We start from the raw sequence: 18942 nt of genomic DNA, 5'->3' as shown, positions 1-18942 counted from the left end.
AGGTAGCATGTACGATCTGATATTAAACACACGATTGTCTGGGAACCTGTGTTTTTATAATGGCTGCCGTCGGTACACTCCCATCAGTTCCGGGTACCCAACTGATAGCCCTATACTTGGTCCTAAGTGCCCTAAGTTGTATCCGGAGCTGCGGACTACCTAGCGGGTTTACCGGGGCTCCGGCTCGAAAAGAAGGAGTAGGAACGGGGTGGTTTTTAGTAAGTAAGAGTCTGACACTCCCTCTCGCCTCACTCAAGGCGGGAGAGGTCATTGGATGTTTTTCTCCCCTAAAAAAAGGTGGTTTGCATCCTACTCGTAACACCAGAGGAGTTACAAGTGCACTGTCTATCCTTTGAGAGTAAGGAATTAGAGGATTGGGGATTTAGACAAGGTAGTTCTATCCATTCTCTAAAATAAGAAGGATTTCGGAAATGGAAAGATTTAACAATATCTAGAGTAAAAAAAATGCACGGTTGGCGCAGTGGCTGGGCAACCGGTTGCCAAAGTACGGGGTAGCGCGTTCGATTCCCTACCGGAGCTACTGTTTGTGTGATCCACAAATTTTTCTTAAAAATAGAAGATGTCATGGCGACATCTAGACCAGACGAGGGCAAAGTTTCTTAAATAATAATAATAAAAAAACTAGTCGGCACGAGAATTATAAGTTCGAAACTTTGAAGAAGTTTCTTCTATTCTTCAGCAGTCACAGAATGATTATTTTATATTCTAACATATTTTTACCTGAGCCTTAAATCCAAAATGTTTCTATCAATGTTCAACTTAAAAAAAATAAAATTTTCAAAAATCTATTATTCACGTTAATTACGACCATAAAAAGAATGATGACCAAATCGTACATAAGTGCATCAATCGGAGCGTAAATCATAATCGATATCTAAGTATCGATTTAAAAATGGGCAAGGTTATATTTTTTTTTACAATAGGCTGTATGAAGATGCGCTCTCGACATGTCGGTGTATAAAAACAACATGGAGCATAAAGTGTATCAGTGCGTTTAGAGAACTGGGCCAGTGCGATACATTCTATATTCAAATTTGCGCGGCAATTCCATTCGTTTTATTATTTTTCACGTAATTTGAAAATTATTGTGTTTTTTTGTGTTATTTCTTTTGTATTTGGATAAAAGGTAAATGTTTATTTATTTATTTTTGTTTTATATTAGTTTTTAAGTCATTCATTATAGATATTGTATTTATGTTTACTTACCTACTATGATTATTCGATTTAGCTTTATTGTTACAATTATAATAGTTTTTTTTTTATTTAAGTAGGTAGACTATCACAAAGGGTATCACGTAAAGGGTAAACGGCATGTGCTTCTAGGAACATAAATGTTGATAACAAGTACGTGGTTTAAATTAAGTTAGAAAAGGTTTCCCAATACTGTATATTTGATTGAGTTGTCATAAGTTCTATTGAATTGTCACAAATATTTTTAACTTCAGCTATTAGTTCTATTCGTATATTAAATCGCCCGCGTTCCCGTGTGATAAAAATCCTACCATCCAAATCAGCTCATACCCTGCCTGTATATCAAATTTCATCAAAATTGGTTCAGTAGTTTCATTCCAGCATGGTTGACGGACAAACAATAAAAAATCTAAACGAGTTAACCTTTACATTATAATATTAATGTGATATGTAATAAGTAATAACTATTCGATATGTAATCAATCAAAAACTTAAAAAAAACTAATATACGCTTTGTTTTGGATTTGTAATTTGGGTCAAAGTTACCCGATCTTACCGATAGATAGTAATAATATATTCTGTTCGGGTAGTATTCTGTGGTACGGGCTAGTACTAAGTTCTCAGTGAATCTTTATTTTTATCTTCAGCGGACAAAAAATAATATTTTAAAAACTGTTACGATATCCAATTTGTGTCTGTACCCTTTGTATAAACTTGCTTTATCTTTAAAGTAACCGAAACAAGAGCGCGTTCGGCGATCCGATTGGTCGCCGCGAAAGAACCAACAAATCAGAGCGCCGAACGCGCTCTCGTTTCGATTACTTTAAACGTAAAGCAAACTCATACTAAGGTTACACTACATAACAGTTAGGTAACAAAAATCCCTTTTAAAAAGTAATAATAATAAGTTTTAACTACAGTTTAGTAATGGGACAATAAAGTCAATTTTAGTGTTTTCGATAGATGCATTTCATAAGGGCCGTAATCAAATATTATTGTTGGTTTTACGTTTTATGTATATTGTTTTATGTGTGTATTATGTAGATACGTAAAAGCTTTTTACCAGTGTGTTATGTTCTGTTTTTTGAGGGGAGAAAATCATCCAATAGCTTCTCTCGCCTTGGGCGAGGCGAGAGGGAGTGTCAGACTTGTAAGGACTAAAAACCACCCCGTTTCTACTCCTGCTTCTCGAGCCGGAGCGCCGGTAAAGCCGCACCAGTTATGTTATGAGTTGAATGTAATAGGGTACAAGTGCTTTGTAGTTACACCACCATAAACGGGGCCCACTGGGGCCTATGTTTCACCGGGGTTGCGGAAAACCGCAATCGTTACCAGCACTCAAAGCAGGAGTAGTAACGGGGTAGTTTTTAGAAAGTAAGGTACACCCTCTCGCCTAACCTAGGACGGGAACAGTAGTAATTTGATGCTTTCCCCCATCAAAAAGACAAATTTTAAAATATAAACAACAATTTTATTCAAACTGTTGACAGTGGTGTTGAGATCGACTGCTATGAGTAGGTACTTAAAACACTTTTTATTCAATTCACAAACATAATAATTCTTCTAAAATTGTAGTTTAAAGTCTGTGTATAATTTATTTGTCAACTTTTGTAAAGTAACCTATGACAATAAATATTTTATAGTCAAAGTAAAAAAAACCATAATCAAAAGGAAGTAAACATTTTCACTAAGGAAACAAACCAACAAATTAAACACTAGTTACATGAATTACAACATACATATATAAAAGTTTAATTAAAACCGCTTTAACACAGAGTATGGGAGTACTATAATCTGATACGCTATAAATCTTCCCTTAACTTTTATGTAATTGTTTTAATTGTGAAGGCATTTTCTTAACTTACGTACGTGTTATGTAATAGATCGCCATCTTGCGTGGGACTGGACTATTGTTTGATAGTCCGATGGCCAGCGATTAGATTATAGATTTACAAGGTGTGGAGATAGCTTGTTTCTGGGTATTTTGTTTGTTTCTGATGTTATGTTGAGACAGATACTTAGATTTTTAACTCTGTTTATATTGCGAGTGCTTATGAGCGGCGCTGATTGCTTATTTCTGGTGAATTCAGGTCAATTATCGTCTTTAAAGATAGGTTGAGAGATATGTATAAAAGAAAAAAAATAATACTAATACAGTTTGTTTATTGTCATAGCTTTGTTATGAATAGTCATTTAAGCTCATTGTAACTAAACCACGCTCTTTATGAGTAAAAATAAATAATCATTATAAAATAGGAAAATAGAAAGTTTTTAAACTCACTTGGTCACTAACACTAGTATTAGAACTTAAGACGAGATAAACTTGGTAGTTTATCTATGTCTATTAGTTTCCGATATTTTGGCACTGTTGCAAGCGCCATGATCTATCTCTCATAGAGAGTGTAAAGATAGCTTTAGCGAACTAGAAAGAGGGAAGACCGATTTGTCTGCTCTTAAAAATCCACTGCAGTTCAACCGTGATCATGGCGCTTGCAACAGGGCCGAAATATCGGAAACTCGTAGACATAAAGGGTGTCTCAACAAGAACGCAAGATTTAAATTTTAAATAAAACAAAGATATTTTTAAAAAAATCGTGAATGCTTTATAATATCGTAAAGTAGAGAGGATGAGGTTATCTATGGAACAATACATCGGGCAGATGGCTGCCGCTGGTTTGCTGAAACATACGCGATCTTTCAATGAAATTTTCAATGACCGTTTTGCATAAATGCTGCGGTATTTCATTAATACAGCGTCCAATTTCCTTTTTAGGCTTGAGTCGTCGTCGGCTTATTCGCATAAACCATCGACTTTAAGAAACCCCAAAGAAAAAAGTCTAATGTTGATAAATCACATGACGGGACATGTCTGATGCAGCAATTCAATTGTTTCTCTGGTTGTATGACATGTGGCGCCATTTTGTTGAAAACACATGCCCTCCAAATCCATTTCTTCAATTCGAGGTACGAAAAGACTGGTTATCATTTTACGATACCGAACACCATGATTGACTGTTTGCGCTTGACCTGGCTCATTTTTAATCGTGTAGCGCTCCATTTTTACTAACCTCGTACCTTATACTAACAAAAAATAACACGTGTTCAAATGTCAAACAATGAAACTTCGAATGCCGCCAAATTTAAATCTTGCGTTCTTATTGGGACACCCGTTATAAGAATACATACGTCACATTCATACATTTATTTATTTATTTATTTAAACTTCATCACAAATACAGTGAATGGCGGACTTAATGCCTTAAGGCATTCTCTAACAGTCAACCATAGGGTAGTGCAGAGAAATGAAGCGGATTGATGCTAAGTCATAACACAAGCACAAAAGAATAAATATATGAATACAATATATCTTATACATACATAATATATATATGAAGATACATATTATATACTTATATACATATATACACATAAACATATACATATAATACAATATATATCCACTGTTAAACGACTACATATATAATATAAATAGTGAAAATAGTGATATGGAGAAATAAGTATCCTCAATTGTTTTGATTCTGCCAATCCTTCGTTATATGCTCGCGGACTTTAAATTTGAAGGAACTGCGACTCTTTGCCACTCTGATCTCCTTGGGGAGCGCATTCCACAGAAGAACAGCTTGAATGAAAAAAGAAGAGTGAAGGAAGTCAGTGCGATGAGAGACACACTGAAGGTGTCGATTTTGAGATGAACGAAGAAATTTAGTGTGGTTGGCGCAAGAATATTGGAAGTAAGAAGCAAGGTAATTAGGTGAAGAAGGAGAGTCATACATTTGGTTATACTGGCTAACAACTACCCTCGAATAATTGATTTTGTAATAGACTTCACATTTATTTATTTAATTTACGTTATATGTATATTTGTTATTTTTTCTTTGCAGGTTATTGCAGATCTTCCAAAATGGTGTATTGCAAGGTAAGCAAACATACTCTATTTGAAACTTTTTCACCACCACGTTTTCGTCCACTCCTGGACATAGTATCACCAATAGGCCACTGAACTCGATCTTCATCTCTTCGCATCCAACCACTGCCAACCATTCTCAGTTTTTTAAAGCAGATTAACTTACTTTTTTATAATGTTATATTTTCTGCCCACAACCAACGCATGCATAACACATGATTGCATATATCAGCCCATCTAAGTAAGAGTAATTTTATCATCAATCCTAATAACTTAGGTACAAGGCAGCGTCATGCTTGGGAACGCACGTAATGATATGATGGCTTAGGAAATATTGGGGAAATTATGGTTAAAATGATGGCAATTTTCTTGTGACATCATGTTTTTTTTTTCTTGAAGGGATTAGATTAGCTGTTGACATAATATATACATAACCTCACGCCTGTCTCCCATCGAGGTAGGCAGAGACAATGGAACGCCAATAGCTACGAATAGTACATACCTCTTTCGCTGTTGAATTGGTTGCAATTTCAAACTTAATGTTATTATTAACTCAAATTACAACACAAATTAGTTCGAACTACTAAACATTATTTGTACGACTTAAGAATCGAAATCTATACTTTCGAATCTGTAGTTTTACATTAATTACTGAAATCAGTCTTATTATCATAGTTATTAAAATTGTAATTTATACTAATGACCAAATCCCAGTTTACGCGTCCATCCTAACTATGCAGGGCTAGTTATGGGTCATGAAGAACTAAAACAGGCTGAGAGGGGTCTACCCAAAATATCAACAACAACAACATGACCAAATCCCTCTTTTCACACAGCTATAAGGTTTGAGCATTAATCACCACGTTTTTATTAATATTATAAGCCCAGGGTTTCCTCAATATGTTTTCCTTCACCGTTTTGTCAGTGGTGTCTAAATAATCTTGGAAAATATATAACTGGGAAAAAGTCACATTGGTACTTGCCGTTGGTAGGTTTCAAGGTTGGATTGATGGATATAAAAAATCTCAAAATGTTAATAAAGATCACCCATCCACAACCAAACCTTGGCAAGCGTAGCTTAACCCAAAACCAAAGCCGCAACCTCCTCATTACTTGCGTCACTTAATTCTCGACTACTACCAGCAGGTAATCAACTAGATAGGTACCTGCATTTATTATGGATAAACACATTTCAAAATAAAATTACCTACGAGTTTGATCCAATTGCGTTCACGCAACTATTATTATATGACAAATAATAGAATGCCCGTACCTATGTATTGGGAAATGTCTATTTTAAAACTGTGTTTCTCAACGTTTTTTAATGATTTTGATACCTATGTTGTTTAGTAGAGATATCTTCAGTTTATTTATTTATTTTAAGCAGTAATCCTTCCACAGCAGGGCATAGGCCATGCCCTGCTGTGGAAGGATTACTGCTCTCCTTCCACTTCTCTCTGTGCAGAGCTTTCTGTGGTCAATCCTTATCGTAGGTGTCAAGTTTGTCCCGTCATCTCCTTCTAAGCCTTTTTTTAGTGGGGGCAATGACTTCTCCCGCCTTGAGCGAGACGATAGGGATCAGACTATTTCTAACTAAACACCACCCTGTTCCTACTCCAGCTTTTCAAGCCGAAGCCCCGGTAACAGCTCCACAAGCTAGAACACTATATAAGCATCCCTAATCTCTAAAAGGCCTTGTGTTGTGGATGGAACTCCTCTGGTTTTGTGGCTGTTCATGATCATAGTAGATTACTTTTTTTTAATTTTAGCCCTGATCGTTCCACTGCAGGGCATTACACTCCTCTTTCAGCTTCAGTAACCAATCCTTATTGTAGGTGTCAAGTTTGTTTCGCCATCTCCTTCTGGACGTGGACTTACCATCAGATATTCATCTGCTCGTTTATCCCGTAAATATTCAGTGTTATTAGACATTTTTCAGGTTGAGATACGCTAAAATAAAATAATTATCGTGTGAATTGTTATAGATATGTTATGAATAGCAGTTTTGCGATGGGATACCGTGTACCGGGTATATTATAAATGTACCTACGTATGTCGCCTAGTGGAATTGTTATAGCCACAGTACACACTGGCTGTTATGATAAAAATCTAACAGTTAATTTTTTTTATTCGTTACTGTATTATTTAACCGCGTTCGGATGATGAAATTTTCGAAAAACCGAAAAATGCCCAGTATTACTTAGCCCGACACTGAAATCGAACACGAGACTCCTGCGTGGAAGTCGCAATTGCGATCACTCGGCCAATGAGGCAGTCCAAAAACTTAGTCCTTAACTCTAAAAACTTAGGTGATCCAATATCTCTGATATCCAAGACTCAACCATCGGCAGTCGCATTTGTGACTAAAATGGATTGTCCTGTAACCTGTATTATCTCAGTCATGTATTATGGCCTACAGACCGCACACTAACGCATCACTTGCTACACTTTTAATGGTGATATAATTCTTGTTGTAATCGCTTTGAGACGTCTCAGTAACATTTGGTTTACATGGAGACGCAAGCTCACTTTTTTTGTACAGGCTAAAACTACCAATGACTTCTCCCGCTTTGGGCAAGGCAAGAGGGGCTATCAAACTCTTACTAACTAAATAGCATCCCTTTCCCACTTAAGCTTTTCGAACTGGATCCCCGGTAAACCCGTTAGTTAGTCCGCAGCTCCGGATCAAAGCAAGCACACTACACTAACATTCCTCCTCACTCCTTTTTTGAGTTGAGTAATACTTCGAATCTCTCTTCTTCTACCGTGAATGTGACGAGAGGTTATATTCTTAATAAGTCAGAGCCAGGGCAGCTCCTTTTGCATCTCCGAGGGCGGTCGGGATGGTGCTTAAATTTTGCGATAAGTTTTACGCTGTCTATTAATCAACCATAGACTCATGGCTGACCTTGAACACTTGAGAGATCACCTTGTAAAGACCGTAGGGAGCCACTGGATGCAGGTCTCTTCCAACCAGCCTATCTGAAAGCCATTGGAGGAGGCCTATTTACATAGGCAGCAGAGGTCTTGACTGATATACCAAAATATGATGATGACGATGCGATTTTAAAATTATACCCACCATAGTTACATCCATGTAAACCTATGTTTATAGAGGTACAACAAAGAAAATGGTCTATGGTCGGTCAGTGTACCATGGGAACTATTGTTTCTGGCGGACTACATTACATTATTTCCTAGCTACACAATGTTTGTTTAAAAAGATTTAACACTATCTCAGTATCCATGAGGTTTTTAAGTGAGTAATAAACGTTCGTACAATCTTTTTTATTTAAAGGAAGAAAATCGTCCAATTTCTTCTCCTGGCTTAAGCGAGGCGAGAGGGAGTATAAGAAAATTTCTATCCATATTACAACAAAAAAAAGTGTCAATTACGCTTTTACCGACGCGAAAACATAGATTTTCATAGAATAGCACTTGTGAACTCGATCATTGAGGTAATGTGCACATTTTTTTAAATATATTTATCTATGTCAAAATGCCTAGAACAATAGTCGTGAAAGTTTAACTTCCGTGATTACAGTGCCAAAATTTCATTTAATTAAATTACAAAGTTAAACAATTGTATTATTGAATGTATTGCATCATCATCATCATCAACAGTCCGTGACTCTCCGTTGCTGGACCGTGGGTCTCCTCTACATTACACACACTCCCACACACCACAAGTGGGAGAGCCATGCGTTATTTCCTCGAACAACGCTTGCGTTGTGTGAGTGAGTTTTATCCAATTACCTCCATTCTCAATCTGCCTAATCCCCAATTCCCCACGAAACCTTAAATTTCTACACCCCAAAAGGCCGGCAACGCATTTATAACGCCCCTGGTGTTTCGGGTGTCCATGGGCGGCAGCGTTGTTGCGTGTCGTGTGTGTGTTTTTGTGTTGCACCTCTGCTGCATTAGTATTTAATTGCGGGCGGTAGGGCGGTGCCGCATACCGCACGCTGAAAATACATCTAGGTACAAGCGGAATGAAAACTAACACTCTATTGTATTGTTAGTCTATCCTAAACATAGCAAAATATTTTGCATAATAAGTATGTTGTTACTGTTACATTTAGGTTCTAAAATAATAGAGTTACATCTATTTTGACAATACAATGCAAAAACAATTGAATGGAAAGTTCTTTTGTTTTCGTTTTTTGTGCTATTGTACTGAGTATGAGTCCTATGTACACACGTACACTAGTCGACATCATTTTCTATAAAATAAAAATAAGTCGGGTTTTCCTTCCTGACGCTATAACTCCAGAACGCACGAACCGATTTCCACGGATTGAAGGGTTGGAAAGGTCTCGGGCTCTGTGAGGTTTATAGCATTAGACAGAAAATTCTGGAAAAAAATAAGAAAAAAACAGGGAAACAGGTAAAAATTGATACGTGGTTCGCCGGGTTTGCTAGTATACATTAAAAATCAGCTATCCACCGGAAGCAAGCGTAATAATTCAATGCTTATGCCTTCTTGATATGGAAAGATGCCTTTACCCAGCAGTAGGGCAAAATGTACAGTCTGATATTGGATAGATAAAATATACAGATCCTATTCTGATGTTAAGTTTTACGTCAAGTCCATATATTGAGTTTTCTATTTTTTCCGGCTTAAAATGCCGTTTGGCTAATAGCACTGGGTCGTCCACCTACCAGCGCATTACCAGGAACCTTGCAGAAATGTAATGGCCAGCCCTTTCACCGGCCAACATGCATAATTACTTATGTATTCGCTAAGCTAATTCCCACGTAAATGAATAAGAGGTTCCTCCCATACACATACACGTATGGTTGCCTAAGTGAGGGATTATGCAAGATCTAAGTGCGAATTTTCCTTCTGGATATATATATTCCTACGGTCTACCTAGCGGGTTTACCGGGGCTCCAGCTCGAAAATCAGGACTAGGAACGGGGTGGTTTTTAGTCATTAAGAGTCTGACACTCCCACTCGCCGAGAGAAGTTATTGAATGATTTTCCTCCTTCAAAGAAAAAATTGGGAATTTTCCTGGAATGGTCATTTATCTGGCTTTTAAATATTTTCAGAAGGATGTCGTTTTGATGTATGGGTAAGGAAAAATAAAGATCGGTAATGTAGTACAGTATTAGACCATTTTCAGAACAAGTCAAATTAGAAATTCTCAATCAGTCATTAATGTAGGATACAGGTCAATATCCATGCTTCGGTGCGAATGAGCTGGGTTAACAAGTGTAATACCATTGCTTTTACCCGTATTAATAAGGTTATCGATGGACCTTATTAGCCCTATATCCCCTATACCAGTAACGCACTTGTAACACCATTGGTGTTGCAGGGGGGTATGCACAGGAGGCGATGGTAATGTTATCATTAGGTGATGCAGTTCTATGCAATACAGAATGAAGAGCACATGAGATAATATAATCTGAAAGTGTATATACTACAGTAATATCATTAGAACTTAAAACGGGATATTTATTATGTTTATTTGTTTTTGCGAGTTTCCGATATTTCGGCATTGTTGCAAGCGCCACAATTACGGATGAATTGTTCATCCATATAAATTACTAGTGACTATGTCAGTTTAAAAACTTATATAGGCTACAGTTATTGCTTTTCATCAGGCCTGCCTGATCCTCAACCTTAGTTAGCAAATCGGTGATAAAAAGCTAAGTATTCTCTCAAATTCCTTGAAACCTGCTCATCCTTTGTTCTTCTACTTACTTTCAGGTGTTCCTCGTGACTCTGCTCGCTGCAGCAGCCACCAGCGAGCCGCCAGTCTCCGGGTACAACTACCAGCAACCGACCCGGCACAACAGCTACAATTCTCCTACCAACAGTTATTTACCGCCTACCACTGGTCAGTAGCTTTACAGATAATTATAGATACTATTTTTTGTGTTCATTTTGTTTATAATTTAAAGAAAGAATACTTTGTAAACAATGTTTACATTACATACTTACATAACTTCACGCCTGTCTCCCATAGGGGTATTCTGAGACAATAGACCAATTACTACGAATACAGTCTTTTCATGCATGCTCAATATTAACGTTTTTAATACAACTAGTGGTCGCCTAGTGGCCGAAATTCGACCATATATGATTTAATTTACAATACCACTTAACGTACGTTGAAGGATAATTTTTATTTAATTCAAACTCTTTTATAAAACTCTTTTCATATGAGACGTGAGAATATCATCGCAATGTCTATCGATTTTGACGTTTTGTCAAATACGATCAGATACTATGCATGTGTGTGTAATGTTTTATTTATTGATTTAATGTACTTTATAAGCATTATTTTTGAAAAATATTAGCGCTATGCACCTCTCCTACACATAAACTATAAGTGTACCAAATTTTATGCTCCTACGTCCGCGCAATTTTCGTAAAAAGTGGTCCAAAGTTTTTGCATCACGTATTAATATATAGATTTCTCGCCGGGCGCACGCACTTGTTACTCCTCTGATGTTGCGGGTGTCCATTGGCGACGCTGATTGCTTGCCACCAGGTGATCCGTCGGCTCGTTTGCCGTCATATTTATTAAATAAACTTCAGTGAGATTTGTGTACCTGTCTGTCTATCGCAAAATCAGGAAGCTAGTGAAAAATATTTCCGTGATTATAGATATATGAGGTTCGATTCCTTTCCTTGCCTGCCATTCTATTAAAACACTGTTAATAACTAGGATTTTCTCCTGTGTTTACAAACACAAGTTATACAACAATAAGGTAGATGACTAATTTATTATTTCAATATCCGTCTTGATTGTTTTAAAACATTAGACTCGTATTTTTTATTTTCTTACGGAAACAAATACTTCCGATGATATATTGAATTGAAATATCGCGTGACGTCACTTTTGTGTATACGTTTTGTACTCAAAAGTGCTTCTACTCCTATAGTTACTTTGATTCGTTTTGTCTAACTATTGTTTTCTTACACAACAAAACAAAAAAAATACGTGTCTAATATTTTTTAATTACCTAACTGACAGACTAAATAGATTTTTAATTATCATACCCCGTCATCATCCCTATTTGTACACACAAATTAATAACTGTAGCCTATAATAATAATTCCAATTTGCGCCCACATTTCTTTTATGGACCATGCCGGTAAACGAGCATTCGTATCACCTGATGGTAAGCAATTGCCGCCCATGGACACTTGAAACACCAGGGCCCTTAGTCTGCTATTACAATTGTGACGGAGAGAGACGGAGCTATACAACCTACATAGCTCCGTCCCTCTCGCACTGCTCAGTGATCGACCATTCTGACACAATTGTAATAGCAGACTAAGGCCCCAGAGGCGTTGCCGGCCCTTTGGGTGCTAGGAATGATCACGTTACTACAACTCCTGTACTCCTCCAGGTTTCACAGCCCCCAGCAACAACTACCTGCCTCCGACCTTCGGCTCTGGTGGCCAGAACTATGACCACGGGCATGGACATCATGGGCATGACCATGGTCATGGACACGGCCACGACAGTGAAGTTGTAAGTACATAATCTCTGAAATTACAGATATCACTAGCGTACCTCAGACAGACCATTTATTATGTCTACGCGTCTTTAATTTGCAAAAACTTATCGGAGCGTATTTAAAACAGTTCCAAAATGGACAGCTACTAATAAACCTGGGGCCTTACATTAAAAAACATTGTTCAGCGGACAAAATTCCTTTGAACACACACAAAAAATTTCATCAAAATCGGTCCAGTCGTTTAAGAGAAGTTCAGTAACATATACGCTTACAGAAGAATTATATATATATAAAGATATAATATATCTGGTACCGCAGAAACCATATAGTATTATGCCCGCGGTTGTGAAAAAACTTATGAGCGCATTTACAGTTTATTCAGAAGAAATAAAGAATCCTAAAACCTGATAGCAGGTCTAAATGAGTCTCCGGCTGCCGTAAGTGCGGGTCTGCGGACAGCGAGTAAGGGTAGCTCGCCACCCGACTAGAACCAGACCAGTGCATACGGCGCTCAACGAGCCATCAGATCACCACAGATAGGGCCCAGTAAGGCTGATGTCTAATCCGGTATTGCGGACTACCTAGCGGGTTACCGGGGCTCCGGCTCGAAAAGTAGGAGTAGGTGCGGGGTGGTTTTTAGTCAGTAAGAGTCTGACACTCCCTATCGCCTCGCAAAGCGGCAGAAGTCATTGAATAATTATTTTCCACCCTCAACAAAAATGGAACTAAATGTACCTACTTTTACAAATTGTGGAGGGTATGATTTCCTTACGCTTCACACCTTGTAAAATATTAGTCAACCATTCAATTACTTAATTCTGGTTTTTAATTCAGTACCGATTGATATCAGGTTATGATTTAATGATGATGCATGTCCAATTGATCTAATTCAGAAGTGGAATTTGTTTAAGTATTACAACTATTCTTACTCCGTGAGTGCTTCCTTTCTAGGTATTCTAGTACCCATTATCAAAATAATTACCTAACCAATATTCTACCTGTCCCGATTATAGTTTAATTAATTCGAGATCCCATGCTTGCTAGTTATATTTCCTACTACCGGACAAACGTGTGGCAATATAAATAGTAAACAGTTTACTCCGAATGAAGTCAGCATGTCACAACAATGACGTCATTCCACTGTTTAGCATTCATTGACAACAACTAGATGTGGTAATTAGAAAGTTACGTCATATTCATTATATGCTGGTAACAGGGCTTGAGGAAGTATTTCGAAGACACTAAAGTCCTATAATAATACATTTTGATTCCTGAAATTACGTAGAGATGGTAGAATACATTTTGTTAGCGACTACCGGTACTTTTCTACCTGAAATGTGCTAAGCTACGTTGCCAAGTTAAGTCAAAATTATTTATTTCAAATAGACCGGGAAGGTCCTTTTGAACGTCAAAGCAAATATTACAGTTACAGTATAAAGAAAACAAAATGCTTGTTTGTCGGTCAGTCTTTTAGTGAAGCTTTTGGCTCGTGTCAAAGTGTAGATTCCTATGGAGAAGAACGAGCAAGAAACTCCATAGGTTACTCTTTTTCAATCAGATTTACAATACAATACTTGTTTACATTGTTTCGTTGGTTTTATGTTGCTGTGGATGCGTTTGTCTTCCACCAATCATATTCATTGGTACACATAGCATAGCACTAGTGGAAACGGACTCACCTAAGCTATGTTTTATTTTATATGGAACGATGCCTGGTATGGATGCGAATGGCTTCCCTACTATCGATACATCGTATACTCGAGCTGCGCATATTCCTCGCACAGCTACACAGCTTAGTATCAGTGGAAACGGTCACATAGTTTCACAGCTTAGCAATTACATTTTTGTAGCATAGTTACAAAGCACATCTCTAAAGGAGTATAGCAAATACATTTGATAGGGTTCAGCTTGTTTGAATATAAAAAAGTGTGATATTGTGATGATATAAGTATTGATTTCATTGTGTAACCAATGTTATAATGTTATGTTTAGTAATAAAACAGTGAACTGAATAGTCTGTTTGTTTGTATATACGAATTTACAAATAGAATGGTCATCTCTTTTAATTGAGACTTACTAAGTTTTAATATTACTTTTTCGGTTTATCAGTACTGTTTATTTGGAATGACTGCATATTCCCAGAATCACGAATGCAATTGAAAACAACTGTTGTTTATATTACAAAATTTAATAAACAAATTATACGATTAATTAGTCTTCGTGCGCACATTATAGATATGATAAGAATTAATCGGCCTTAACCTATAGATATCGTCGTTGATACTATAAAATATGTCGCCATAATCTCCAAAGATCATGCTTGATGGGAAAAAGTTCATATTAGCTACTTTCCTAGCCGTACCATTAAAACAGTCAATTTCATGAATACCATCATCGGAGAGTCCAAAGGTCTTTTCACCTTCAACGAAAAAGTGATACACGACACGCAAATCTTTGTTTTTAATCACTTCTTGACTATTATAAGCACAGAACACTCCACACATGGTCACTACATGCACATTCTTCTGGTTATCCACTTCGAATTCCATCACTGTCTTCATATTTCCAAACTTCACTGCTGTCTGCCCTCTGTTGAATATCTTGTAAATCATATGATCATTAGCGTCGATTAAGTACATCTCATTGTTCCTTATAACTATTTTGAAAACGTTCATGTTGTATAAACCAATATTTGTAGCAACATTGGTAATAGGATCATATTTATATAGTCCATCGTCTGATCCGAAATACACTTCACTTGTATCTGGGTCAACTGCAGTCGCTTTATTCCTTGTTATCCCTTCAATTTTCCTTGCTTGCTTTGTTACCACATTAACGAAAGCACGTCTCGAATTCTGTGCTACATCGTCCATGTACATGAAAAACAGATTTCTGCTAGTAGAGTCGTACGCTAGTTCTTTTGGACTGGGAAAAGCGTTCGTTAGCAATTCTTTTCTGTATATTCTCGTTCCTATTTTTTCAATAGGTGTATCGGTAAGAAATATCGTCATCTTCGCGTCCACGCACGCGAGTATCGCCACGAGTAGCACTTTGCTGGACATTTTTGAGCGTGCGACACAAACTGAATCAGCTTCACCACTGGCATTGTTAATGTTTTGATTACTTATCTTAGTTTTGCCAACATCATTGTTACCGTCCTGTCCTCTCTTTGCATTCGAATTTCGTTCTTCTGCTTTTGTGATAAAGGTTTCATGTTGTTTTATTAATGTTTCCTGTAAATCTGTTTGTCTGCACGCTCAGCTGACTTCTCGTAAATGAGCAAATTGTTGTAAACAATTTTAGAGGTCGTCTCATGTCTGTGTTCCATGTGTTGGGATTTACGTGGCCAGTGGGAACGTAATTGAGCTCGTTAAGCTGTGGTATGAATTAATGGAATTTCTTGACTGATTTAATAGTCTGGAACTTTTATTTGTAACGTCCCTTGTTGGGTTTTATTAGGGCTTTAATTATTTGATAAGTGTTGCCTTCCTACGATGACTTGTGAATGAAGGAATTTAGTAGTTTAGTACATATCTAAGTTATGATTCATTTTATTGAGATGAACTTTGTGACAAACTAGCTGGCCCAGTAAACTGCGTTCCGCCTCAAACATTTTTTCTCACCTTTAAACCTTCCTTGAACTTCCACAAATAATTCTAGACCAAAATTTGCCGAATTGGTCGAGCCTTAGCGAGTTTTTCGAATTTTTTCAAGTTTTAGCGAGACTGACGAACAGCAATTGATTTTTATGTATAGAAAAGATAATGCATTTGGCTTTATAGAGACTTACTTCAACGATATTGTCGATCAAGTCCATTTTTACCAGTATGTAGAGAAATTATTGAGTAAAGCTTAAGTTATATAAATCTTTATGTGAATTTCCAGCCCAAATCCTATGAGTTCGGCTACTCAGTGAAGGACGCGCAGTCAGGCAATGACTACGATCGCAAAGAGAGCTCCGATGGTAACGTGGTGCGTGGGGAATACAGAGTCCATCTACCTGATGGCAGGACGCAGATTGGTAAGTTTCTAACCCTTATATGCAGATGAGTTTTATGCAGATTGGGAAGGGGGGGTAATTGGGCCTCCGACAACCTCACTCACACAACGAAACACTATACAAGTTGTTTGGCGTCGGTTTTCTGTGAGGCCGTGGTATTGTTCCGGTCGAGCCGACCCAGTCGTGCCGAAGCATGGCTCTCCCACATTATTCGATTACATTAGTCAAGTACGACTCTCAGCCCACCCTTGTATGCACATTTAACAGATATCTTGCAACAGCACTATCTGATAAACCTGAAAGCTTTAAATTGCGGTCTCCAACCCGTTTATCAGAGTGTGGTGATTATGGCAAAACTCTATACTGAAGGGAAGGTCCATAGTCAGACAATGAACTGTCACGTTGATTTTATGTGGATATACAATGTGATAGGGGTGAGACTTCTAACCCGTTAAGGCTGAATACTACATCTAATTTTATCGACAAAAGTCCCGGGTCAAAGGGGTCGAATCCCCGTCCCCCTAAAAATTATGGCTATTTTAATATTTTTTTTACTTTTTTTGATATCAAAGGTTGTATGCGTCGTAGAAACAAAAAATATACGACAAACGGTAGCTAACAACCTTGGCTAACTAATTCATTACTTTTTTCATATGTTTGATAATGTTTTGGTGAGAAAAAAAATCATTTGTGAATTATTTTTACCGAAAAAATCACTATTTTTTATCAATATTTTCAATTGGGGGTTCAACCCCCCATATTATTTATTTGTCGATAAAATTAGATGTAATACTCAGCCTTAACGGGTTAGAAGTCCCACCCCTATCACATTGTATATATCCTCTTGGGCTGATGATAATTATGAAATGTCCTTACTTCTATGGGGCATTAAAACCATTATATCTTTCTTCGACAGTGACTTACCACGCTGACTGGCAGACAGGTTTCCACGCTGATGTGAGGTACGAAGGTCAAGCCAAGTACCCCGAGCCTACTTACAACAATAAGCAAGGTATGGACATTGTAGTAAGGTCTATTTTGCTTTACAGATTTTTGTGACCAATTTAGTTTCAATACATAGATAATTTGTAAAAATGTAATGCTTCAGAGTGTTATATAGTGAAGCATTGTGAACGTCATCTGCGTATTTTTGTCGTTTCCTCCCGCGAATCATTTTACAGATTTTCTTTTTGGAATGTCACGCCTATTATTCCCGAAGGGGTAGGCTGAGGTGCACATTACGGCACGTAATACCACTATACCCATTTGTGTTATTTATAAGTCCCATGTAATAGGGGGTGAGCCTATTGCCATATACTGGCCACAATTTGACCCGGGATCGAATCGATCGATGAACAAGACCCGGGAATCGAACCCATTTGCGATTTCGATCAAAGAGGTAGTAATTTTACAGATTATTTAGTGACAAGAAGTGACTCTAAAATTCTGAATACCTTAATTACGTGTTTGCATATAATGAATATAACAATAATATGTTCAGGCGACAATATCTTATCTTAGGGTGGTGGGGAGCTACCAACGTAAAAAAACCCAAAAATTTTAATATAATTGATGAAACTTTCAGGAGGATACAACTACAATGCCCCATCCCCAAGCGACTTCAGCGGTTCGTTAACCGGTTTCCATGGCAACCAGGGTTACAAACCGACAACCGCTTACGGACCACCCGGTTACCATTGAGTTAACTTTAACCGTTAACCCACTGGTTACTGCAACCAACGACTGTTGTTACGTACCTATGTAAGGTTTAAGTTACCATTTTTGTACAGTATAAGAGTTAAAAATAGTTATTACCTATGATGTTTTAACCGACTTCAAAAATGGATTATTGTAATTTGGAACTTCTTTATAATTAACTTGTTTTGGTTATATTTTTGTTAAAGAAACTGATGATAAATGTTTAACAAAACTGTTTTTGTATGAAATTTATGCAATATTTAACTAAATGAAACTAATTTAAATTGTATTTATATGCATATTTTGTACCTATGTATGTATGTACATAATAAACTCGTAAGTTTATCTTAAATTGATCGCAATTTCAATTACAATCCTAACATGTCAACAATTTTCAAAATTGATCTAGTAATTGCGGAGACTAATCAATACAAACATACCAACAGATCTTTCCTCTTTAAAATAATGTAATATAATATATATTTATGTAACATTGACTACAAATACTATTTACTAAAACAAAAAAAAAACACTCATAGTTTTAAGTATTTTATACCAAGATTTTTTAATAAAAACATTTTATTGAAATCTACATGTTTTATTAAACACAAACAACCTTTAAGGGAC

At 37.0% G+C, this 18942-nt stretch overlaps 2 protein-coding genes across 2 annotated transcripts; one reads left to right on the top strand and one right to left on the bottom strand.

Annotated features, from left to right (window-relative positions):
• The first annotated feature begins 994 nt into the window (after positions 1-994).
• Positions 995-18903, top strand: LOC118276937 (pro-resilin-like). The gene is made up of 7 exons (XM_035595562.2): positions 995-1147; positions 5115-5149; positions 10855-10984; positions 12507-12631; positions 16503-16638; positions 17534-17629; positions 18203-18903. Exons 2-7 carry the CDS (start codon positions 5135-5137, stop codon positions 18316-18318), a joined length of 618 nt encoding a protein of 205 aa, XP_035451455.2. The 5' UTR covers positions 995-1147; positions 5115-5134; the 3' UTR covers positions 18319-18903.
• On the bottom strand, positions 14787-15897 carry LOC118276982 (uncharacterized). The gene has a single exon (XM_035595622.2). It carries the CDS (start codon positions 15677-15679, stop codon positions 14825-14827), a length of 855 nt encoding a protein of 284 aa, XP_035451515.1. The 5' UTR covers positions 15680-15897; the 3' UTR covers positions 14787-14824.
• Positions 18904-18942: the final 39 nt, after the last annotated feature.

Source organism: Spodoptera frugiperda, chromosome 17, assembly GCF_023101765.2.
Source record: "Spodoptera frugiperda isolate SF20-4 chromosome 17, AGI-APGP_CSIRO_Sfru_2.0, whole genome shotgun sequence".
Classification (NCBI taxonomy): Eukaryota; Metazoa; Arthropoda; class Insecta; order Lepidoptera; family Noctuidae; genus Spodoptera; species Spodoptera frugiperda.
This window is presented reverse-complemented; position numbering and strand designations above follow the sequence as displayed.

Excerpts from the sequence above, each read along its gene's own strand:
- LOC118276937 (XM_035595562.2), top strand. Across the intron at positions 16,639-17,533 it reads TGATGGCAGGACGCAGATTG|TGACTTACCACGCTGACTGG; the intron begins GTAAGTTTCTAA and ends TTTCTTCGACAG. Across the intron at positions 17,630-18,202 it reads TACTTACAACAATAAGCAAG|GAGGATACAACTACAATGCC; the intron begins GTATGGACATTG and ends TGAAACTTTCAG.
- LOC118276982 (XM_035595622.2), bottom strand. The coding sequence starts at position 15,679 with ATGTCCAGCAAAGTGCTACTCGTGGCGATACTCGCGTGCGTGGACGCG.